The sequence below is a fragment of the Callorhinus ursinus genome, unplaced genomic scaffold (assembly GCF_003265705.2).
Source record: "Callorhinus ursinus isolate GAN/ISIS: 27379988/994484 unplaced genomic scaffold, GSC_fseal_2.0 scaffold59, whole genome shotgun sequence".
Classification (NCBI taxonomy): domain Eukaryota; kingdom Metazoa; phylum Chordata; class Mammalia; order Carnivora; family Otariidae; genus Callorhinus; species Callorhinus ursinus.
In genome coordinates this window covers 4,521,649-4,547,430 of record NW_027397121.1, presented here as the reverse complement: position 1 = coordinate 4,547,430, position 25,782 = coordinate 4,521,649, and the positions used below count along the sequence as shown (strand labels likewise).

At 47.2% G+C, this 25,782-nt stretch overlaps 1 protein-coding gene across 8 annotated transcripts in view; it reads left to right on the top strand.

Moving 5' to 3' along the window:
- Positions 1-24,812, top strand: part of PNPLA1 (patatin like domain 1, omega-hydroxyceramide transacylase) — a 43,821-nt gene extending 19,009 nt beyond the window's left edge. For 5 of the 8 annotated variants that reach the window (XM_073884777.1, XM_073884782.1, XM_073884783.1 and 2 more), the window contains 9 exons: positions 3,649-3,881; positions 5,017-5,082; positions 6,275-6,484; positions 8,190-8,250; positions 15,011-15,595; positions 16,802-16,880; positions 18,290-18,415; positions 21,974-22,095; positions 22,846-24,812. In XM_073884777.1, coding sequence (XP_073740878.1) covers positions 3,649-3,881; positions 5,017-5,082; positions 6,275-6,484; positions 8,190-8,250; positions 15,011-15,595; positions 16,802-16,880; positions 18,290-18,415; positions 21,974-22,095; positions 22,846-23,210 — 1,847 coding nt within the window. In that variant the 3' untranslated portion in view covers positions 23,211-24,812. Of the gene's footprint in view, positions 1-2,224; positions 2,322-3,648; positions 3,882-5,016; positions 5,083-6,274; positions 6,485-8,189; positions 8,251-15,010; positions 15,596-16,801; positions 16,881-18,289; positions 18,416-21,973; positions 22,096-22,845 lie in introns of all 8 variants that reach the window. The other 3 variants (XM_073884780.1, XM_025862497.2, XM_073884778.1) reach the window with 3 other exon arrangements.
- The last annotated feature ends 970 nt before the right edge of the window (positions 24,813-25,782 follow it).

The following is a 25,782-nucleotide window of genomic DNA, read 5'->3' as shown; positions in this document are numbered from 1 at the left end:
GAAAGAAAGAAAGAAAGAAAGAAAGAAAGAAAGAAAGAAAGAAAGAAGAAAGAAAGAAGGAAGGAAGGAAAACACAGACAAAGAGAGACAGAGAAAGGGATGGTCGGAAGACAGAGACACAGAGAGAGACCTGAAAAAGAGCAAGGAGAGCTAGGGATAAAGGCAGCCTTTGAGCCCCAGCCCCAGTGAGCAGCAGAAAAGGATGTGAAACTGGGCACCTGAGTGGGAGAAGAGTCAACCTCCTGCCCCCTCTCTCCCTACATGATCCTTGCTAGAGCACTGCTAATTTCTAGACAGCACCACTTTCAGATATGAGTATCCTGGAGACGTCTATACTATTTCTATTGTCTTGCCCACTGCTTTGCCCTGTCCCCACCCATCACCATTCCTGAAGAGCTGAAAGTGGACTGTATACAGATAATACACAAAAGCCATGATTAAAACAAGCAGTACAAGATGAAATATGCATGCCTTTGACCTAACATTCCCACCTCTAGGAATTCATCCTAAGGACAATAATTAAGGACATAGGGGAGAAAAATTAGCACGAGATTATTCCCTACAGCATTGTTTAGAAAGAGCAAAGAAACAACCCCTACTGGGCACCTGCTCAGCAAATAATGGTACAACCTTACAAAAGCTTTCTGTGCTGCTTGTAAATTGGGTTATAAATAGGTACTTATTGATGTGGAAAGACATGATTTATTAGGTTAAAAAAAAACAAAGCCAAGTTACAAAATAATGTATATAGTATGACTTCATGTAAATACTCTTCTAAGTAAGAATACATATAAAATATATAGTCTAGGAAGACATAAGTGAGATGTTGATCTCTGGTTGAAGGGATTCCCTCCAATCCAAAGATTCCACTTTAATTTTTTCTTTTTGCATATTCTGCATTTTATTTATTTATTTATTTAATTTGTTTTATTTGAGACAGAGAGAGAACACAAGCTGGGGGAGACGGACAGAGGGAGAGGAAAAGGGAGAAGCAGACTCCCCGCTGAGCAGGGAGCCCGATGCAGGGCTCGATCCCAGGACCCTGGGATCATGACCTGAGCAGAAGACAGATGCTTAACCGACTGAGCCACCCGGGTGCCCCCATATCTGCATTTTTAAAAATTATTTTTCCCCGAAGGAACATATATGTCTTGTGCAATGGGAACAAATTTCCTTCCATCCGTCCCAGCGAGCATCTCCTGTGGGGAGTCCAGGTGTATAGGGGCAAGCTGAACCAGGTGCTCCTGGCTCAGAGGCATTGTGGGAAAGGCCACCAACCCATGCAAGGCCACTCAAACTGCCCAGTAAGAATTCCAAAAACCAGGCGCTTGGGTGGCTCAGTCGTTAAGCCCCTGCCTTCGGCTCAGGTCATGATCCCATGGTCCTGGGATGGAGCCCCACATCTTGCTCCCTGCTTTGCAGGGAGCCTGCTTCTCCCTCTCCCACTCCCCCTGTTTGTGTTCCCCTCTCACTTTCTCTGTCAAATAAATAAATAATTAAAAAAAAAAAAGAATTCGCAAAACATCATGTCCCCCACTAGTTTGACTCTCCATCCTAACTGGTCTTGTGAGGCCAGAACTCAGTCACCTAGCCCCTTGGTATCCAAATGCTCAGCTGCTTTGTAACTACATAAGGAAGGTGAGTTGGACATCGCCCTCCCTTGAGGGAAAGTGCAGTCAGTACAAGTTGGCACACGGTAAAGCTAAGCTTGCTAAAATCGCAGGGACTTCCCACCTCCCAGGAGCACCCTCCCCTGTAACAGGGTGAAAGCCAAGATGCTCTGTCGCTCAGGTCAGTCCCTACTACACATATGCAGTTGTGATTCTGAATGTTGGTGAGGGAGAGGGGGAAAAAAAAGGCCGTTACTATGGCAACCCAGGCTCGCTCAGCCTCTGGGATCAGTCCAACATGCAGGGAAAGAAGGTGGGGGTTTAGAGTCAGAACAAACAGGGCCGGGCTGTCTGACCTCGGGCGAGGCACTTAGCTTTTCTCTGCCTCGGTTTCTACATCTGTAAAATGATGCTGAAGCCCTTTATCATACCCGCCTCCAGGATTAATGAGGACTTACCCGTGAACTATAAAACATGGAAGGAGGAGCGCGGCCCTGGCTTTGGTTTGTCTCCAAATTGCTGTGTGTGACTTTGGGCAAATCATTTAACCTCTCTGTGCCCCAGCTGCTCTATTTGTAAATGGGAAAATAATGTCCGCTGTGATGACTTCCCAGGTATATTGTCAGGCACCCATAAGAATCCTGGAATCTCCACGTTGGAAGGAATCTTCACACTCAGGCAGGAATCCCTTTGAGAAGTTCTCTGACTGAGGTACTTGTCCCACCTCTGCTTGATTACCTCCAGTGGCAGAGAGCTCATAACCACTCAGCTTCCCAAATAACCATTGCTACATGACACTAATTGTAAGAAAGTTCTGTATAGGATGTTTTACAGATAAATATTCATTTTTTAAAAATTAGCAATCCTTTTCAGAGCTATTGCTACTTCTGATTTCGCCGGAGGGCTTGCACAGAGTAGAAATTAGCAGCAATTGGCTAGGAGCAGGTACAGGTCCGGCTCTAGAAGCCTGTGGCTTAGTGTTGTGAAAGGAGTATGGGTTCTGGGGTCACACACTCTAGGTTAAAATCCCACTTTGTTCACTTGCCAGGCGGTTGACCTTGGGCAAGTTATACTATCTCCCCAAGCCTCAGTCCCCTGATCAGTGAAATGAGGCTAGAAATGCCTACCTCATAGTGTTGCTGTGAGAATCTGGCATGATAGCAGTTCTCATCGAGCTTATGGCCCTAACTTCCCCAGGGGAATTCTGGGGACTGGGGTGGGGACAGGTTACACCTTCCCCTGCGATCCCTTTAACAACACATCTGCCCTCCAAGCCCCATCTGGCACATGTAGGCCCTCATGTGACCTGGCTGTACTTCTCTCAGAAAGAGGGAGAAGGTTCCTCTCCCAGTCCTGGAAACACCTGCAGCTTGGCCTGGCATGGCTTGTGCTCCATACCTCATGGCCTTCCCTCTCTCGGGCCTGTGCCAGGGGCTCTAAAGGGAAGATGGATGCAATGGTTTCAGGATCACCCCTCCCTGTAAGTCACCTGCCTCAGGGCCAGTCCCCCTTCCCTGCCCACAGGCTTGGTGGGCACTAAGCAAAGTGTCACAGGGTGTCCCTTGGTGACGGCTTTCAACCGTATCCGTGTTTTAATAGGAATCTCACATGAGGCAAAAAACCTCCGAGACCCCAAAAGAATGTAGTCTGGTGGTAGATTTCCAGGCAAGTTGGGGAAAGATATTGTGGGGTAGGCCAAGTGGTCCTTTGTGCTCAGTATGAAGGGGGTCAGGATGCTTGGGTCTAGTTCTGCCATCGACGAGCTGTGGGCTCTCTGGAGCCAGTGACTTAATTCTGTGCCTTGCTTTCCTCATGTGCAGAATGACAGGTTGATTCCTGAGACCAACCCTGCTTCAGAATTCTAGGGGCTTCCCATCTGTTGGATGCAGGATGAGGTGGCCAGGGGCTGGATTTTCCCATATTTGACAGAAAGTGTAGAATACGGACCCTGTGACATTGGTACCTGGAACCGTGAATGATGATGGCGACCTTTAAAGTCATCTAGGCTAGTGTACTCTCCTCTCTGCTTCCTCCACAGATGAGTACCTCAGAGTCCTCAATGTAGGTGTCTCGGAGGTGAAGAAATCCTTCCTGGGGCCCTTGTCACCGTCCTGCAAGATGGTGCAGATGATGCGGCAGTTTCTGTACAGGGTCCTGCCCGAGGACTCCTACAAGGCGGCCACAGGGAAGCTCCACGTGTCCCTCACTCGGTTCACAGATGGAGAGAGTGTCGTGGTTTCAGAGTACACATCCAAGGAAGAGCTCATCGAGGCAAGGGGCAGGACCCAGGGTGCAGGGGCCAGACCAAGGGGCAGGTCCCAGTTTGTGGGAACAGCCCCCCATTCTGTCCCCTCCCATCCAATGGCTCTTGATAAAAGGACTGAATTATCACCAAATGGGTAATCACATAGGAAAGGGTGCTCTGTGCACCATTTTGTGCTCATTAATATAAATCTTAGTTGTGAGTTATTATTGTTGGCAAGTGCTGTGGATATGCCCAGTTTTCTTTCAAGACAAAAAGGTTAAGTGGCATGACCCTCCTCCCATATCTCCACTCCTCTCTCCTCTCCCAAATACAAGGCCCTTACCGCATAGCCTCACAGCTCCACGCTGGCATGCCATGATCCTGGGGGTGGGGAATGGATGGGCAGTAGGCATGGACACCTCCATAACCTACCTCATGTCCCCCTGGATTTATTAGCACTCAGCTCTTCAAGACTTCTCTCCCAACCACCTCTTATCAGCTCCCGCTCTTACTTCTGCAAACCAGAGCAAACCACACACAAAGCAGACCTCTGGATCTTTGCACCTGCTGTGCCTTCTGCCTGGAATGCCCCTCCCTCCTTCCCAGCTCACTTCACCTGCTTGACAAGACTCTAGTCACTCTGCCTGGGAACTTCCCTTCATCATCTGCCTGCCCCGCACCCTCCTGGTTTGGGTACTCCTCCTTAGAGGCCACGATGCCTATGCTCACCTCCATCCCAGCCCCTGTCACCCTGTGTACTATCACCTACTTGCTTACTCTGCCCTGTTGAGTGTTCCCAAGGGTACATATCTCACTCTCCTTTGATCCCAGAGCTCGGTCCTGGCCAAATACACATTAAATGGTTGTTAAGTTCCACTGGATTCATGGAGATATGGTGCCAGAAGGAACCCTGGAGGTCACTGAGGCTGCCTTGTCTCTTTAAAGCTAAGATATCGGGCCCAGACTACCAAGTAGGTTAACAAGGAACCAGCTCGTTGGGGCCAGGTCAGGACTTGAACTTGGGGCTCCATTCCCCAGGACAGTGCCTCTGCCTTGGATTTAAGAAGGGTCCGGCTGGTGGTGGCCCAGAGGCCTACCGGTGAGCTCTGCCCACCCAGCCGCCCAGAGCCTCACACATCTCCACTGGTTCTCTCCCCACAGGCCCTCTACTGCAGCTGCTTTGTCCCCGTGTACTGTGGCCTCATCCCCCCAACTTACCGTGGTGTGGTGAGTGCTTTGGCATGGGAGAGGGTGAGCCAGGACCCGGGAGTGCCCTGTGGTCCACGTCTGGGAAAGTAGAGGGGTGGTCTCAGAATTCGGTGGGAAGACCAAGGGTTGGAAAGATTATTGTGTTTTTCTACTTAGAATTCCCAGTAGAGATGGATTTCTGGGGCTTTCAGATGAACTTTCCCTCCATACATTGGGCTTCACTCTGGGCCCACCAACCCATTACTGAGCCTGGCTAGTCAAGACCCCATAGGCTTGCTGGATTTTCCCATACTTGACAGAAAGTGTAGAATACGGACCCTGTGACATTGGTACCTGGAACCGTGAATGATGATGGCGACCTTTAAAGTCATCTAGGCTAGTGTACTTGAATCACCAGTGGGGGAGGGGACCTTGTAAAATAATGCAAATTCTGATCCTCTAGGCCCAACCAGCTTCAAATGACGTCTGAAGCCAGTGCTGCTGGTCCTCAGACCAAGCTCTGAGTAGGAGGATTTACCCATGCCCCTTCCTCATTTTATATAGAAAGAAAATGAGATCCAGAGATCAAGATTCAGCTAGGAGATGGAGCACATCCTGTGCATGTCAGCCATGTACTTCTCAGGCATCCCAGAGAGTTAGAACCTCAGTATCTGTGATCCTTTGTTCACAACTGAGGCAACAGAAGCCACAAGAGGGAAGGGCTATGTGGTGGCTGGTGGCCAGGCCATGGTCAGGGGTGTTCTGGAGAGTGCTGAGGATACCTGACCTCAACAGAGGGAGGCAGTTTGGACCCACAGCAGTCTGGAAGAGGGGATATTTCCCAACCTGCTCAGACCCACCATGTGTTCACCTTCTCAAAAGGCCAAGGGCACAGGCTCCATTCCCCCACCCTGCCCTTGGTAGGTGAGTGGCTGAGGAGGAGTAGCCTGGGAGGCGGAGCTGTGACAGGAGAGCATTTGCTCATGCTGTATCCAGAGTATGACTGGCCCTCTCCCCCCAGGCTCAGCACCATTGAGATGGCTGAATGGAGACAGGGTAGGGACAGAGCACTGGGCTGGGAGTTCAGGGACCACCATGGATACACCACTCACCCACCTGGACCTTGGCCTCAAGGCTCGTCCCAAGGGACCCATTTCCCCGGTGGACTCCCTGAGTGGGGAAGAGCACCTCTGACCCCATGAGCATTTACGACTCTGCCTGTCCCTCATAGCGCTACATCGACGGGGGCTTCACAGGCATGCAGCCCTGCTCCTTCTGGACTGACGCCATTACCATCTCCACCTTCAGTGGGCAGCAGGACATCTGCCCCCGGGACTGCCCCGCCATCTTCCACGACTTCCGCATGTTCAACTGCTCTTTCCAGTTCTCCCTGGAGAACATCGCCAGGATGACCCATGCCCTGTTCCCGCCGGACCTGCTTGTGAGAGGAGGGGCCCGGAAGGGAGGGGGACCGGGGGAAGCTGACAGAGCCTGGGGGAGCCACTGGGGTCCATGCAGTTCCGTCTGTGTCTCCTTAAACTTCCTCCTAAACCCATATCCTGGCCTCGCCGCTAACTAGCTATGTGACCTTGAACGAGGCCGCTAAGTGCTCCCAGCCTCAATTTTCTCCCCTCTAAAATGAGATGTTGTCAGAACTGCTGATAGGATGTTACCTGAAATTTTCTACTCTGACATGCAATGTAGGCTCCAGCAAGTATGGCCCATGGGCCAAATCCAGCCAGTGGCTTGTGTTTTGGGTTTTGTTTTCAATTTTATTTATTTTACTTTTTTAAAAAAATATTTTATTTATTTATTAGAGAGAGAGAGAGAGAGAGAGAGAGAGAGAGAGCATGAGTGAGGGGGAGGGGCAAAGGGAGAGGGAGAAGCAGACTCCCCACTGAGCAGGCAGCCTGACTCGGAGCTCAATCCCAGCACCCTGAGATCATAACCTTTCCAAAACTGCTCTAAAAAATTAAGTCTACATGTCTTAACAAAATGCGTGTCTTTCTTTGGCAAGAAGTGTGATCCTGGGAGTAGGCGCCAAGTTTTACTCATTTCTTTGACTACACTCACTATGTCTACAGAAGGCATTGCTTATAGAAGGTTCTCAGTAATTGTTTTGAATAACTCCTCTAAGCCAGTTTGTGACTTACAGTCTAATTATTGTTTACAAAACTCATAATCAAAACACTATTATGCTTAGTCAGGCAATGGATACACAAGATATTTTATTAATCTGATCGACTCTTTGTCCTCCAGCTGTTGCGTTAGAAATTCTGGTATCTGCCTACACTAATTTATCAGTAAAGATTATGTCTATTTACCCTCATAAAAGCAGTCCACCAATAGGCAGTTCAAGAAAGGTAGAACAAATCTATTGTAGTCATCAGAGCCTCTCAAACTTGACTTTCTGCTCACAATCAGTGCTTGACTTTCATTCTCAAGGTGTCTTGTTTTTATATAGCCTGTGAGCTCAGAATGGGCTCTCCGTTTTTAGAGGTTTATAGAAGTAGAAGAAAGAGAAGGAGAAGAGCAAGAAGGAAAAGAGGAGAAGAAGGGGGGGAAGAAGAAGATGATGAAGAAGGAGGAGAACAAGAACAAGAAGAACGAGAAGAAGAGACAGACTATCTGTGGTGTTCAAAACCCCAAATATTTACTATCTGGCCCTTTATGGAAAGGCTTTGTGAGCAATATCTCATGTAACCCTCCAGCATCCTCTGCAGTAGATACTATCATTATTCCCATTTTAGAGGTGAAGAAACTGAGGCCGTGAGAGGTTACAGCCACACAGCCAACAAGTGGCAACACTGGGATTCGAACCCAGTCTCCAGACTCGGCTCTTCATGTGGCCCAAATGCACATTCTCTGGTTCTACTATAAACATCTCACCTGCTCCCGCCCAGGGGAAGCTGATGATCCGCTGTAAATGATTTAACACATTAATGCACCGTCCCTATGGCGACACGATCAGTAACTGCTCCCCACTTCTTAGCAGATAGTGAGGGACGGGACACTGGATGGGTACATTTAGAAAAATCCATCAAATAAAGCTCAAGGGCAATGAAAGGAGCTGCTCTGGGTGAGGGGACCTCGGCTCTCTCCATTGCTGCGGCTTTAGTCATTGTGCTGCTGTTCCCTCCTTGCAGATCCTGCACAACTACTACTACCGAGGGTACGAAGATGCCGTTTCCTACTTGAGGCGTCTGAGTAAGTACGAGGTGGGGCCCCAGGAAGGGGTGGGCTGGGGCGGGGCTAATGCCGGAAGTGGAAAGGCGGAGTCGAGGAGCCTTCCCCTCGGATTTGAGAACTGGAGACGCCCTTCCCCGCGAGGGCCGGAATGGCGCAAGGACCCGGCAGCTTGCATTGTCCCCGACAGGCCACTGTGGCCAAAAATTAGGATCTCCGTGGAAAAGTGATTTTTAGGGTCACTGCTGGGACAGTGGGTAGGCTTTTGTACAGATACCTTTCTGGATTTAAGGACTATGGTTAGGAAACTCATAGCTAATATCTTCCCGGAGAATACCGTTTTCATGTCATTTCACTTTATTCTCTTTCCCCGACAATCGCGTTGTTTACGTAGAACCAGACATGACTAGTTTATATTCGCGTAAGACTCTGAGTGACACGGATCGACAAATGAGAGAGAAGAGCCTGTGCCCTGTGTTGGTTTAGCAAGTGTGGTCCCTACACCCGCACGTCTTCTGCGCATTCTTGCGTGGGAGATTCCCATGGCAGGTATTACCCACGCTACCTCCATGAAGACCGTGGCAAACATCCTCAATAAAAGGGAAGGAAAAAAGCTTTTCCATACTTAGAATTGTTTCCATAGAACGTAGTTCCAGAAAAAAAGGATTCCTGGACCGGAGGGTGTTTACCTAATGCTGTATGAAGTGGTTTTTTTGTTTCCCATGTTTCATGTGGTCTTTGTGACTGTCTTTTTTGGCAATTGTGTGATATTCCATCACAGTTGTACAGAAAACTGTGATCATTCCTTTGAGTTTCCAAATGCTCACTGTTGTAAGCAATGCTGTGGTGAACTTTTTGTGTACGTAGTTCAAAAGAAATATATTTTAGGAGTGAGATTTGAGAGATTGAATGTGGGTTTTTCCCTAGGATGTGTTGACTTCTTTTCCTTCCAAGTTGCTTCCTGCGTTCCCAAGCTCCCTTTGTCTTGACTCTTTCCTTTCTTCTGGGGCCATTCTCCAAACAAGGGAGGGGGTGGGCAGGAGAGAAGGATTGAAGGAATGTGGGTTCTGGAGGCAAGTAGGCCTGGGACAGGATTCTCATCCTCCCTGGCTGTGTGAACTCAGGGAAATCACTTGCCGTCTCTGCCTTGGTTCCTAATCTGTAAAAAGGGTTAAATCCTAGTTCCTGACACCTACTAACTGTGTGATCTTGAGCAGGTAATTCATCTCCTGGGACTTCGGTTTTCTCATCTGTATAATGCGGCTGATCATGGAACCCACCTCAGAATTTTATTCCTAGACACAGTCAGTGCAGCCCACTGACCCTGTGACCTAGGAGACAGGCCCCCCCCTCACCTTTCTGTGGGACAGACTCCCCCTAGCCCTGACTCTACTCGGACAGCATCCCCCCCTCCTCCTGCACACTGACAAGGGTGACAGCTGTGAAGACTAAGATCCAAGTGTCCAAAAGGAGGAACACCCGAGGGGTGTCAGTGGGTGGTTGACAGGGGGTCTCACCTACGGAGCCTCAGGAAGGGGAGGGGCTGGCGAGGATCTGGGATCCTTTCCACCCCCAGCCGGGAAGCCCCTTCACTCTTTCCTCAGTGATGATGTGTACTGGGGACATAGGGCTGGGGGATCCCCTGATTTTGGGACCAGGACTTGGGACCAATTTCATGCCTCTACACCTCAGGTTCCGGCCTGGCTGCCTGGTTGCCACTGTACCTGTCTCTCCCCTAGAACTTCTTTCTCTTCCTCTCAGGGCAAGCCCTGGGGAGAATTACAAAGTGCCTTACTATGGCATCTCTGGTCTCCCCCAATTCTCAGTAGCCCCTCGGCCAGCCTCTGGGAGGAACCCAGCGCTGGCTCGCGCTCTCCCACCCTTCCACCCTTAGCTGATGTGGACGCCATGGTATATATGGCGGTCTTAAACCCAAGGATGAGACTCTAATAGGAGCATTTCGGGCATCCACTAAAGAATCAGGGATGGTGGGCTTTTCCAGGGGCCCTGGAATCACTCCAAGGAGGAACTGACACAACTCATCAGGAAGAAAATGTCTCCTGCTGGCTACCAGCTAGTTTCGATTCCTCTTCCAATTTGCCAGTGTTTGCATGGCTCTCTCAGTGCCGGTTTCTTCAGTCCCACCCCTAAATCCCCTCGGGTTTGATAGGGCAGGATTTTCCTCTCAGCACCAGATGCGAGCAGGAGGTATGACGCATTCCTGAGAAACTGCGGCTGGTGCCCAGAGCCACACTCTTAATTCCCACCTGCCATCTGGGAACAGAAAAATGGGAGTCTGCTCCAGCCTCCCACCCTACTGCTTTCTAGATGGGGGTCAGCTCCGGCAGAAGGCCACACCTGCAAAGTGTCACCCTCAATTCCTCAACTCACATCCTGGAGTCCCCCTTCTCTGCCCTCCTCAGGGCTCACATCTGCCTAATGATTCCAAGGCGAGCTTCCCTTTCCACCCTTGGCCTCCCCTGGCAGCAGCCTTCTGCCAAAGGGAAGGGCACTGCTTGTTGGCATGCTTGAAAATCCACATTCCCCACACAGACATGTGGATGTGGGCGTTGAGTGAGGTTGGAGCTCAGAGGATGCCATGTCTAAAATTATCTATCTGGCATCCAGGCGTGCCTGGCCAGGCCTGCCTGCCTTCCTTCCTTCCTCCTTTCCTCCCTCCCTCCCACCCTCCTTCCTCCCTTCCTTCCTTCTTTTCTTCCTTCTCTTGCACCCTTCCTCCCTCTCACAATTTAAGTTCTCTCTCTCTCTCACACACACACACACACACACACACACACCTGTGAAACCAACACCACAATCAAGAGAGTGAACCATCATCCATCATGCCCAAAGTTTTCCTCATGCTTCTTTGTGACCCTTCCCACCTTCCCCCAGTGCCCCTGATCTACTTTCTGTCATTATAGAAATTTCCAGTATGGACTTCCAGTATGGGCTCTATTTTGTCTGCATTCTTTCACTCAGTATAATTATGCTGAGATTCATCATGTTATTACATGTATAAATAGTTCATTCCTTTTTACATTCCATTCCACTTATGAAAACCCCATAGTTCATTTCTCCATTCGCCCATTAATGGACATTTAGGTTGTATCCAGTTTGGGCTATTATGAATAAATTTGCTGTGAATACTCATGGAGTCTTTGTATGAACGTATGCTTTCATTTCTCTTGGGTAAATACCTAGCAGTGGAATGTCTAGATGGTATGGTAGATGTACATTTAATCTATATTTATGCAATATACAATTATATATATATGTATAATAAGGGTAAAACACATAACACAAAATTTACCATCTTAACCATTTTTTAAAGATTTTTTATTTTTAAGTAGTCTTTACACCCAACAGGGGGCTTGAAGTCACAACCCTGAGAGATCAAGAGTTGCATGCTCTTCCAACTGAGCTAGCCAGGTGCCCCACCATCTTAACCATTTTTAAGTGTACGGTTCAGTAGTGTTAAGTATATTTACATTGTACAACCAATCTCCAGACCTTTTTCTTCTTGCAAAACTGAAACTCTATACCCATGGATCAGCAATTCTTCATTTCTCTCTCTCCTAGGCCCTGGATGCCCCCACTCTATTTTCTATTTCTAGGAGATGGACTACTTCAGATACCTCATATCAATGGAATCATACAGTACTTGTCTTTTTGTGACTGGTGTATTTCGCTATCGTAACGTCCTCCAGGTTTATCACTATTATTCATAGCATGTGATGTACCCCTGTGTACATACCACATTTTCTTTATTAATGAACAATTTGAATTGCTTCTTCCTCTTGGCCATTGTGAATAATGACGCAATGAACCCAGGTATGCAAATATCCTATTTTCAATTCTTTGGGATATATACTAAGGACATATATGAAGAAGGTATGCTTAACTTTTATTGTTTTTCGAAGTGGTTGTACCATTTTACATTCCCACCAGCAAAGCATGAGAGTTGCAGTTTCTCCCTATTATCACCAACACTTGAAATGGTCAGTCTTTTTAATTTTAGCCATGTGAATAGTTGTGTGGTGGTATCTTACTGTGATTTTAATTTGTATTTCCTTAATGACTAATGATGTTGAGCATCTTTTCAGTTGCTTATTTGCCATCTATATATCTTCTTTGTTGAAGGGTTCAACTCTTTTGGTCATTTCCCACCTAGACGTATAATAAGCTTTATTTTTAAGAATCGTTTTAGATTTACAGAAAAAAATATGAAAATAGTATGGAGAGCCTCCATGTATTCCACATTCCCTATTATTATGTCTTACATTTGTTAGAAGTTATAGTATGGTACATATAAAATTCGGTATATAGTATAGTGTAGTGTTTACAACCAATGTACTAATATTGGTTATTATTAACTGAAGTCTGTATATTCAGATTTCCTTTGGCCATTGGAAGCTTTTTTAGTGGGCTCTTTTACCTGTCTTAAAAATTGAATTGTTTGCTTTCTTATTTAAGAGATTTTATGTATTCGAGATAAATGCCCTTTATCTGAAATATAATTTGAAAATATTTTTTCTCAGTCTGCGATTTCTCTTTTCAATTCCTTAACAGTTTTCTAAAAAGGAGTTTTAAATTTTGATGGGACCCATATTATTAATTTGCTTTCTTTATGGATCATGCTTTTGGTGTCTTACCTAAGAAACCTTTGCTTTACTCAAGATCACAAAAAGGTTTTCTCCTATGTTTCCTTCTAGAAGTTTTATAGTTTTTTAGTTTTTCATTTGTGTCTATGTTCCATTTTGAGTTCATTTTTGAATATGGTTCAAGATATAAAACAAAGTTCTTTTTTTTTTTATATGGATGTCCACTTCTACCAGCATTGTTTGTCGAAAAAACTATGCTTTCTCTATTAAGTAAAGTCAGTTGTTTCTATATGTTATGGGTCTATTTCTAGGCCTTCTGTTTTGTGCCATTGATCTATTTTTCTGTCTTTAGGTCGATATCATACTGTCTTGATCCCTGAAGCTTTATCGTAAATCTTGATACCAGGTCGTCTTAGTTTTCCATCCTTGTTTTTTTTTTCCTTTCAAAGTTGTTTAGGCTATTCTGGGTCCTTTCTAATTCCATATGAATTTTAGAATTAGCTTGTGAATTTCTAGACAAAATGCAGTCATCTGTACTTGTCTTGGGAACCTATTCTCTCCTCCTCTGCAATCACCGCCTCGAGACTTCCCCTCTCCCTGATCCCTAGGAGAGGACCTTGCCTCCAAACAACTTCACAGAGAAAAGCAAAACCAACAGAGAGAAGTTCTCTCAACTTTGCGCTACCAAATATACAAACTCAGCCTGCTCTGTCTCCCTCCTTCTTAGAACATTAAAGGAAGCAACCCTCTTCTTGCCTAAAGCCCACCCCCTACCTGTACTCAGACCCCTTCCCATCTCAGCACTTTTGAATTACCCATTATTTCATTTGTCTTTTACATATCAACCCCCCCTCTCAAATGTATCCTTACCAGCAACTTGTAGGTCTACCCCAATCTTGCCTATTTTAGCAACTTGGCCTGGGTTCCCCTCTTCCCCTCTCCTCACTCAGTCCTGGCTCCCTCCTCTTCTCACTCTGCATTTCCTCCCTAGGCAATCTCCTCCATGGCCACCATCACAGCTTCAGTGACCATCCATAGATGGGCTCCCAATGGACACCTCTAACCCTCATCTCTTCTCTGAGATCCAAACCCATCTATCCAACTGCTCACTTGTCATCTCTCCTTGGACATCTCTAAGACCCCCTAAAATCCATATATCCCCAAACAAACTATAAACTCTGCCCTCCTCACTGCTCCCCTAACCCATCCCCTCCATGGTCACCCTGTCAGCACCAACATCCACCTGATTGTGCAAGCCAGCTACCTCCTCTCTTCCCCCAGTCGATCCATTGCCAATTCTCATTTATTTTACCTCCTAAACAGAATCTTCTATTTCTTTCTCTCTCCTTCCAGGTGCAAGCCCTAAACACCTCTCCACAGCAGGCTTACAGGTTTCTCTGGGTCCCCTATGCCCTTCTCAGTGAGTCTCCACACAGCAGCCACAGTGATCTTGTCAAAGCCAGAGACAGAGCAGCATTCCCACTGCCAATAGGTCTTTCATGGCCTCTGTGAAAGCCAAGGGCCCTCAATGGTGTCTACAAGCATGGTCGGGCTCCTGTGGCCTCCTCAGCCCCATCTCCCACCACAGTGCCCCCACCCTTGCTCCAACCACCCTGACCTTTCAGGCCCTCCTCATGCTCCCTCAAATCTGTGGCATTGGTGTGTGCTGTTCCCTCTGTCTGAAATGCTCCTCCCCATCCCACCCTGACCACCCCCTGGACCCTCACTTCCCCTTCAGATCTCAGCTCAAATGTTGCTCCCTCAGGGAAACCCTCCTGAAGTAGTCCTCCCTGCTTCCCTCTCTCCTAACATCATGTTCCTTTCTCGCCTACAATGTGTCTTGGTTAAAACGAGATTATTTGGGTAGTCAATGTCTGCCCCCAAGCCAGACTGTAAGCTCCAAGAGGCCAAGAACCATCACACCTGTTTTTGTCCCCTTCACTCCTCATTGCCTGGTATATATAGATGGCACATATAGATGCTCAATAAATATCTGTTGAATAAATGAATCAATACACAATCAAATACTCAATATAAATTTGAGTAAGTAAAGAGAGACGAGTGAAAAGCACTAATCCTGCTTATGAAAATAATTTGGGAAATCGCTTTTGGCAGATGCCATGCTGATACCAGGGGTCAGTAATGCCACCTGTGACCCCATGCTGTTGTTTTCCTAGATGCTGCTTACCTCAATTCTCCCTCCAAGAGAGTGATGTTCCCCCGCGTAGAAGTGTACTGCAATATAGAACTTGCCCTTGGCAATGAGCGCCCTGAACGCAGCCAATCAAGCCTCCAAACAGAGCAGGAAGAATCCATACAACCTCACACACAGTGGGCTCCTGAAGGGGAAGGAAAGTGCAGCCATGGTCCACTTGTGTCCTCACCTGTGCAGACTCCTGAATCCACACGCGAGTGGCCTGTAGAGTCACCTGTTTCACCACCTGTCTCTTCATTTGAGCAGTCACCTGCATCTCCACTGGCCTCATTACCATCACATTCTCCAGTTGACTTGCCCCCTCTATCACTCCCAGCTGTGCCCTTACCACTTAGCTCCACACCTGTGCTGTCACGTGTATCACCAGAGCAGCAGGTACAAATGACTGGATCACCACCAAGATCCCCACCTTCCCAGTCATCTCTGTCACCCAGGCCATCCCTGGGGCCTTCATCTGTAGGGGCATCTCAAACACTGCCCCAGTGTTCTCCTTCAGCGTCATCTGCACAGTCACCTGTGGAGGAATTGGGCCCAGAACAGCCCCAAGGTATGGACCCTTCTCACTTCTCCCAGTTTCTTATGTCTGGAGCCCCTCAGCAAGTGTGCCACAACATGGGAGCTCATAACCATTGCTTTATTATTTTTTTGTTATGTTAGTTAACCAGCATATAGTACATCATTAGTTTTTGATGTAGTGTTCAACAATTCATTAGTTTCATATAACCATTGCTTTAGAGGGGTGCATTGGTAAAGTTAGCACTTAGCTTTAGCGGTTCTACCTATTTTGAGGCTAGGCCACCACAAGGGGACAGTGTTCTTGACATTTGTTCATGTCTTTAGTCCAGTGATTTTCAAAGGTTGGTCTCTGACCAACAGCAAACACATCACCTGGGAACTTGTTAGAAATGAAAATTCTCAGACCCTACCATAGACCGCCTAACTCGGGGGGGCAGGACCCAGCTATCTATCTTTTTTTTTTTAAGATTTTATTTATCTATTTGTGAGAGAGAGCACAAGCAGGGGGAGCCGCAGGCAGAGGGAGAAGCAGGCTACCAGCTGAGCAGGGAGCCTGACGAGGGGCTCGATCCCAGGACTCTGGGATCATGACCTGAGCCGAAGGCAGACGCTTAACCAACTGAGCCACCCAGGTGTCCCTCTACCTTTTTATAAGCCCTCCAGGGGGTTCTTTTGAGAACCACTATACCAGAAGGTTTTTATTATTTGTGATAACCACTGTGCCAGGGCAGAGCTACTCAAAGAGTGCTCTGTGAACCAATGCTGGTCCCCAAACTATTTGTTACTAATTTACAATGAAATGAGCACAGAGGTTGAAAGTAAGCATTTAGAAATGTTTATAGCCATGACATCCAAGAGCTTGGTCATTTTCCTACTAATTCATTGTACTGTATTTCACAAAAGTACTAGTCCATTATGGTTTCCAAAAAAATATTTTTAAAAGCTGGTTCTTCACAACTGGCATCTTCTACAGATCTGCTCTAGAGGCTTCAAAGCTAAACAGTTCTCAACTCTTCACTCTCAGGAACTCTCCCCTCTAGCAGAGGGGATGACAGAGATACCAACCTCGAAAATACAGCACAAATTATTAAGTACTACATTACTAAGAAAAACAGAGTGTTGGAGGTATTCATAGAGGTTAAGATCACTTCTCTCTAGGGGTTTAAGGTGGGCTTCTTGGAGGTGCACGATTTTGCCACCTCACTCTTGTCTCCTCTATTTTTACTTTTGACTGTAGCTCCCCTTGTCTCTTCAAATCTGAAAGGCACTATGCCCTTGGTTAATGTGAAGGAAACCACCAGCAAGCCTCAAGCAATGTAAGTTTCTCCTTAATTAGGGACACATTCTTTCCTTTGGCCAGGGGAGGGGGGCCAAGCTAAGGGAATTTTTCCTTCTTTTTAGCTGTCCTAGGAACACTGGGATCCTTTTCCGGTTTGTGTGATTACAGTCCACCCCTTTACACTCCTCTATTCTTCAGTGGGGGCATTGAATGGGAAATGAGCTATTTGTGCTCATCAGCTCCTTCCTGTGCACACTAGGAAATGCACCTTCTCTGAGTGCAGTGGGAGAACATGCACCCCCTTGTGTCTTAGTCTCCGGTGGTGTCTCAGTTCAAGGGAGTTAGCAGGCATGTTACATCCTAGCTTGAGGTAGCCAATTTCCTGCATGGTGTGAATTGTGAGACTCTGTCAAAGGCCTCCTTTAATCCAAATTATTTTCTATTGACACAATAAGCAGGCTAATATTCCTATGTTATAGATTGTCCCCAGAAAATCTTTTTTATAATGCACATCAGTTGTCTGGGTTGTGTGACATGTTCTCCATTACTTACCTTCACAGTCATTCTGAGAGGGCCTGGGGGTTGGTTTTGTTTTTTGTTTTTTTTTTAAGATTTATTTTTATTTATTTTTTAGAGAGAGAGCACATGAGTGCGGGGGTGGGAGGGGTGGAGGGGTGGAGGGGCAGAAGGAGAGAGAGAACGAGTCCTAAGCAGACTCCACAATGAGTGCAGAGCCCCACGCAGGGCCCAGTCTCATGACCCTGAGATCACAACCTGAGCTGAAACCAAGAGTCAGAGGCTCAATCGACTGCACCACCCAGGTGCCCCAGGATTGGTATTTTTTTAAGTTCCTTGGGGACCACATTACCCGGGCTCCCTTGCTGGCTTCTTGCCAGTTGGGTTAGCCAACGGAAGGCACCAGCAGGAGATCAGAAGGTGGGTCAAAGAGTATTTCTCCCCTCCCCAACCTCATCTCTCCTCCCTTGGGGCAGTTCTGGCAGTGGCTGGGGTTCTCCATGGCCACAGCTGCAACTATTGGGAGAGCAGGTCCTTTTGATGTTCCAACTCCGTATCATATCAAATATATTAAAACATACCTGCTTCTCACATTAAGTATAATTTTAATTATAAAACTTTTTGAAAGAGTTTGCATAAATTTAAAAAATTTTGTGCTTGGGGCATATACTATGCATTTTGTTCACAGGGTTTAAACTTTATTGCATTGACATATAACTTATAAAAGTTCAGTTGAATTTCAGTTGACTCATTGGCATGATGTTACTTAGATAAATGGTCATTGATTATAAAACAAATGTTGGCTGTGGAACTCTGGTGTTCAGCCAGAGTTAAAAGCCGTAGCATTGGTGTGTCTGTCTACCTTCTGAGCTGGAGTAGGGCCCTGATAGTGGAGGACACAGTAAAAGTCATTATTCATCTATTGCCCAGGGGGAACCCTGCTGAAGACTCCAATTGGATGAGCAAGATGTTCAAGAAGAACAAACAAAAGACAAGTAGCACCAGAAAAGGCTTCCCAAGACATCCACGATCCAAAAAAACAAGCGGCAAAGTGCAGTGAGCATGACTAATGTTTCTCAAGTTCCATGGGGAAGCAAAGCTTTGGAAAGAGTCTGCAGGAAGATCACAAGGGATAGAGGAAGAGTCAGTAAGAGCAGGTGTTAGGAACTGGACTTTGGAGTCGGACCCACCCAACATAAATTCCCTGCTCTGCCATAATCTTACTCAGTGATCATGCTTAGGACATGTGATCTTTCTAAGCCTCTATTTCTTGATCTATAAAATAGGGATAATATTGTGAGGGTTTAATGAGTTAAACATGTAAATTGCTTTGCAGAATGCACAACGTGTAATTAGCACTCAATAATTTAGCAGATATTAGGGTTATATGCAGAGGTTAACTAGGACTTCTCAGCTTCTGAATAGAACCTTATTTAAATACCAAACTAGACAGTTGTGTAACCATGTGACCCTCAACATATAGAGATCCAAACTGTTGCCAACCTACAACTAAAAGCCCTAACTAGTGTAAGCCTGCTTCTTACAGCTTTTTGGTTATATTACCTTGTCATCAGTTCCATCAGTTAACCTTTATTGAGCACCTATGAGTGCCAACCACTCTTCTGGGCTCTAGAGATAGCAAAGATGAATTGAACTCAATCCCTAACTTTTTTTTTTTAAGATTTTATGTATTTATTTGAGAAAGAGTGAAAGAGATCACAGAGGGAGAGGAGAAGCAGACTCCTGCTGAGCAGAGAGCCTGACTCAGGGCTCAATCCCAGGACCCCGAGATCATGACCTGAGCCAAAGGCAGACGCTTTAACCGACTGAGCCACTCAGGCACCTCTCGATTCCCAACTTTAAGAGTTTACCCCAAAACTGAACTTTAGACCAAAGACAAGAACCAAGTCTTAATTTTTTACTGAACTATAACCTTGTTTTTTAAAGAGACATGCATACACACGTACACACAAATGAAAAATGCCAGCTTCAAATGCAAACCAAGCCAGGAATCATCTACAACGATTTTACGGGATTATCAAAATATCCTCTAAATGGAACAGACCCATACTGCTATCTACTTTGCTTCAAGCCTTCATTGGTCAGGAAAATCCCCAAATCATTCTAAGTGACATCCTTCTGTGTTGTTCCTGTCCCAGGTGGGGATCCCAGGTGGGCAGAGAGATGTATCAGATAGATGAGGGTCAGAATCTCACCCTAGCAGCCACAGGCCCACTTTGAGGTCTGGGCAAGTAGGCACTTGGTGGGTGGGAGGAAGCAGTATGGTGGGAAGGAGATTCTCAGCTGCTGCAGGAAGTGGGGCAGACACGTGTGTCACTTTCTGGAGGTGCCCATCCTTTAATCCAGTGGGCATTTGGCAGTCCCGTTGGGGGTCATGAAATTAGTGAATCCTGGGATTAGTCTCTCTCTGTTCCTTGGTCTCCAGCCCCAAGGCTTCTTTGACTTTTTGAGTGTCTGTATCTCTGTCTCTAGGAGCTCAAGGTCAAGTTTGGTCAGGAGAACATAGGCAGGTCTGCAGTGGGGGTGGGGAAGCTTCCTTGGGGCTGGGAGTGGCATCTGGAAGCCAGGCCCAGACTTGAGTCCCTTCATTCCAGGGCCAGGCCTCCTCCTACACATTGGAGCAGTGAGACCTATGCAAATTCAGCCATAGTCCCTTGGTCGACAAACTTCTAGGAATCAAGGTACTTTATAAAGAAGCAGGCTGTGATAAAAACAAACATAACAACATTCACAGCTGTGGGAAACACAGTTGTCAGCAGGTCACACATGCCGTCTGCGGTGTTCCTTTATAGAACAGATTATGAAACTGCCTGGAAACAATTTACCAGTCGACATTCTTAGGCAATTCCATACAAATTCACTGCTCTGAGCTTCAAAGACCAGGGTAGAGGGTCTACCCTCTCTACTCAAAGAAGCTCAAAAGAAAAGAGAAGCTCAAAAAGGTTATGCATAGAGGAGGAGTGATCCAGAAAGAGAGGAAATCTGCTCTAACAGAGTACAATCACTAACAGAGTACAATCACAAGAGACCCCATCACATCCATGGGCTAGTCCTGTGCAACTTCGGGCCCTCAGCTGATATTCTTCCGAATAAAGAGGGGAGAAGCTAGAATAAAAGCTACAGGATAGATGTTCCATACATTAATATCTCTCTCTCTCAACATGTTTCTTAAAGATATTTATTTATTTATTTATTTTATTTATTTATTTATTTATTTGAGAGAGAGAGAGAGAGAGAGAGAGAGAGAGAGAGAGTGTGTACGGGGGGGAGGGGCAGAGGAAGAAGGAGAGAATCTCAAATAGACTCCGTGCTGAGCACAGAGCCTGATGCTGGGCTCGATGCAGGGCTCCATCTCACGACCCTGAGATCACGACCTGAGCCAAAATCAAGAGTCAGACGCTTAACTGACTGAGCCCCCCAGGTGCCCCTCCCTCTGTGTGTTTTAAATCAGATGCTCAAATTAATACTCTGATGCTGGTTGTATTAGTCAGTAATTGCAGTTTGATAAGGCTACATAAAAGCGCCCCCCCCCCCCCCCCCCCTGCATCTCAGTAGATTCCAAAACAGATGTTTCTTTTACTCTTTCAGAGTTCTGCGAGCTGTCTGGGATAGCTCTGCTTAGGCTACAGGTTGGGGTTGAGTGTGCTCCCTGCCCTTTCATTCCACGACCAGCAGATGTGCCAAATACGCTCTGCGTCTGGAGCATGGCTAGATATATGTGTCAGCCTGGCTTTCCTCTGCTAGCCTCAGCTCTCCTTCCGTAAGAGTTCAGTGGCCATCTGGTTCAGGTTGTATAACTGGCCTCAAAGTGGCAAGACAGATTGAGAAATTCAGGGACTGCCGGAGGCCCCCAAAGGAAAAGGAGGAGGTCCCTCTTGCTAATTGCTACTCAAATCCTCTCAAGTCTGTCAGATTCCTCTGATTTCTACCATTTCTATGGCTAGAGGGCCCCCCTTTGAGTTACTATGGAATTTCCCCCTATGCAAATGCGAATGTAATGATAATAGCTAAAACTTACCAAGTAGTTATTATGGTCCAAGCATTGTGGCACAGAAAGGGTAAGCAACATGCCCAAAGTCACACAGTAGGTAGATGGTAGAGCCCGGATCTGAATCCAAGTTGTTTGTCACCAATGTCTTGGTGTCGAGCACCAAGTGATACAGCCTCCCAGGGTAGAAGGAGCCCTGGAGTGAATCGGACATCACAGGGTCTAGTCTACTTTGTCTGATTGGGCAGGGTGAGGCCTGGGGGTGCACTTGGAGGTGCGCGGGCAGACATGGCAGGGATAGGGCAGGCTGGCTTGGGGGCCATGCGAACAAAGCTGGACTTCACCTGTGGTGCTGGGGAGTCATTACAGGGATTAAACAGAATGACACAGTCGGAGTTGAAAACCACCCAAGAATGGACAGGTCCTCATGCCAGCATTTCTCTGAGGTGGGCTCTGCCAGAGTCTTCCTGCAATTCCCTCGATGGGGCCAATGACTGCCCAGGGTCACAGAGCAGGTGGAAGAGGCCTTGAAAGTCGGGGCTTCCCATTTCCCCCTTTTTGTCTCATTTTTCCTCACGTGTGCCTTCTGGGCGTCTCATGTCCAGGTCTGCTCCCTGCCCACTCGACTTCTCTCTGCTCTCCACTTCCAAGACAGTTTGGGTCACCTACAGGCTTCACCCCAGCCGGATCCAGGAATACAGCGGCCCTGAGGTGTGGAGCTGTCCAGGTACCTGCTCTGTTCCCAGATGTTGCGGTGACCTCTGAGCTCCTTCCCCCAGATTCCTTTCTGGCCCCACCCGCCTCTTTCTGGACATAGTCAAGGCCAGCACTAGCCCATATATTGCCTTGTGCACTAAGAAAACTATATCCTTTCCTGGAGAATTTGATTGCCAGCTGCTGGAAGATTGTGATAATATACTGATTTTGTTAAAACAGTTGACCGCCACCTGCTAGAAATCTGTATGAATGGCATACAAAGCTACCAAACTGTGCAAATAACATACAGAAAACTGTACAAATAACACGCGGCATAAATACATCCATGAGATGCCTCCCCTGTGTACTGACGGGTCTCCTTGTGCAGTCTGCAGTCTACACAACTGCACTCGGTGCTCTGGAGGTCACTCTACTTCTTTCCCCTTCCTGAAAAAACAAATATTAATCAGACTTTTGTAAATCGAATAATGTTTCAAACACTCTTTTATCAACTCCTGCTCTGCAAATGGGATTCTCCATTTGAAAAAACAAAAACAAAAACAAAAAACCTTGTATAATAAAGCGGGATTTGCTAACTGATTTTTTGATATAAATTGAGATTTCCAGTTTCCATGCATCAAACTGGCTAGAATGGGGCCTGGCTCCTTGCTTGGGGCTGCCCGACACATAAGAAGCTGTAAGGGATGTTCTCAGTGGAAATAAGGGGAGGAAAGTCCTTGATGAGGGACTTAGAAATGATGAATCTCTGTCCTTTTTCTAGGAAGCTGTGAACCAAGAGAGAACTTGAGCTGGAATGGGAGAGAACATGATGACCTCAAAGTAGAGCCTTCTCCCCAAGGCTCTCAGACACATCCCCCTCACCCTAGGCCTTTTGGGGACCAGGTGTCGCCCACTACCAAGCCTGTTGGTGTGGAGGGTCCTGCTTCTCCTGGGCAAGCACCTCCTTGTCTGAACATCCTCTCAGCGTCTCTGCGCTCCTCCAGCCCTTCCCCTACTCTGCTCTGGACAAACAGATGGACACCAACACAGATGGGCTCTGAAAAGCCCACAGCACATCCTGCTCCCGGCTGGCTGGGCTCTGGGCCTTCCTCCCAGCCCCAGCCTGAGTTTGCTTCTTCGAGATAGACTGCATCCGTCCTTGGCCCCCCAGGATCTAGTCTTCAGGCCAAACTCTTGGGGTTGATGCACTTTCCTCTCTGGTGTGGTATCAAGAGAACAAGTTCTTTTGTTTTGTTTTGTTTTTAATTCTCACAGTGGACCAAAGGCTTGATTTGCAACCACTGGAGTCCGTCATAGCCGCTCACCAGAATCACCTGTGGAGCTGATCAGGCATGAGCTCTCTGAAAGCTCCCCAGGGCTTGTGCGGTGCAGCCATGTTGAGCAGGCCACCCTGGACTCCCCTGAGTCCTGGTGTGGTTGTAGAGGAAACGGGAGGCCAAATGTCCCTTCCCTCCCCATCCCCCAAGCAGGAGGGCAGCATGAGGGCAGACTCCATCTGCTGTTCACACCTTGGTGAAAATGTTCTGTGAGAAAGACACTTTCAGCCTCCATTTTTCCAGGCCATCCAGAAAAAAAATGAGCCCCACTGCTTGCTGGAGTACGGATAACTTTCAGCCCCGTCCAGGCCCAGTAAGGAACCCCGGGCTGCCCACAGGCTTCAGATGTATTTGCTTAGCAAATCCTGGAGTGCAAAACCCAGAGGACTGGGTGGAAGACGCCCTGAGCTTGGTTGGGGCCTCTGGGGGATGAATGCAAATGTTAGCCACGGAGGGTGGGAGACTGTGGCAAGGGGGCCTGCTGGAGCCTACATTTAAGGGGACCATGTCACGGAGCAGGAGTCCACACAGGCACCCTTAAAAAGGTTCTGCCAGGAAGAACCTAACTGATATGGAAAACAAAGACAAAAGAAAAAAGTAAATTTCCTTACTGCTCACAGCCCATTGACAAGTCCTTGAAACAGGCAGAGTGACCTTCCTCTGGGAGCTCAGCTGCCTCAACGTTGACACTTTGCTAAGGGCAAAAGGCAATCTTCTTACCCCAACCCCCCAGGGTCCTGTGAGTCTAACTTTAAATTCCTATGGAAACTTCCTTTACCTCTACCCCCCAAGATACATGTTGGCAATCATCCGCCAAGCATATGGCCCACTGATCTACATCTGAAGGGGCTCATGACCGAGTTTTTACTAAACAGTAATAAATGACCTTTTCCTAACAATAGCTAGCCCCCTCTAGCCCCTTCAGGATCCTGGAAACCTTGTTTCCAAAATACTTTGGAGGCCTGTGCTGTCCCCAGCCCCCTCCCAACTTGAAAGTCTATAATCAGTCACCCCTCACAACCCCAGTGCAGCTCCTTCTGCCCATGGGCCTCGTCCCCGTGCCTTAATAAAACCACCATTGGGCACCGAAGACGCCTCAAGAATTATTTCTTGGCCATCAGCTCCAAACCCCAACATTTCCTACATCACTAACTAACTGTACCTTTGAGAGGCTGAAAAGAATCAAACCTCAGGTGTTCCCTCACCCTCTGCCTCCTCTGATACTCTGAATCTGTGGCTCAAGGGAAGCATCCTGGGGGCCACGTGGGTGGGGGAAGACAGGTCCCACCTGGAGTGGCCCACCTGGCTCCGGTCTCCGGGCTTTTCCCCCCAGGAGTGGTCTTGCGGTTTGCCGGCAGCTGCAGCCCCGAAGGTCTTGAGACACGTGAACGGGAAGGGGGGAGGGTTTCAGTCTTGCACAACTCTGGAATGCTTATTACCTGGTGTGCAAGGGGGTATTGAACATAACAATCGTTGTTCTAACGTAAAGCCTGTATTTAGAGCTCAGAAGCCCTTATGTTAGAGTTATGTTACAGTTGCAAGTATGGATAAATCCCCTTGTATGTTCTCCTTCGTTTTGCTTATTTCCCTTTTTCCCATTACAAGGGAAATAAGAGAACTCTTCTTGCATTAGTTCCGGGGTTGCTAGATAAAATACAGGACACTGTTAAATTTGAATGTCAGATAAACAGTGAATATTTAGTATGAGGAAGGCCCCAGTATTGCTATTATCTGTTGTCTATCTGCAATTCACATTTAACTAGGCCACCCATATTTTTATTTGCTAAATTTGGCAACTCTAATTAGTTCCTTTCTCCTTATAATGCCTTTTTTTTAAAGCCAATACTAGTGGATTGTTATTGTTGTTGTTGTTGTTGTTGTTGATGTGCCAGTCACTGTACTCTGAAATTGGCGGTCTCACTGGTGCGGAGGCCGGAGGCAGAACACTCTCTGGTCTTCCAAACAAGCATATCCGAACGACCTCTACAGCACAGCCCTCCCTGTAACTCAGCGCACATCCCAAACTCAACCTGGTCTTGGTTGACCCCATTATCTCTGACTTACTCGCTTAGCCTCCTGACTTCTCAGGGTCAGAAATTAGGTTAATTGTGTCCTGATGGCACTTACCCACCTTTTCAAAGTCTTTCAAAGTAGCGGGGTCTCCCATGCTCCTCAGTGTTCTTGAGAGCCTCCATGGTGTGAGTTGACGGAGCCCCGCCCGCCCTCACACGATGGTGTACCCGCCACCCTATATTCCTACTGGCACAAAATCCCCATAACAAGTGAGGTCCATGAGCACCCCAAGGGTGGGGATTGTGCCTTTTGCATGTGTGTATTGCACTGATCTAGATCAGACCTGACACGTAGTAAATGCTCAGTAA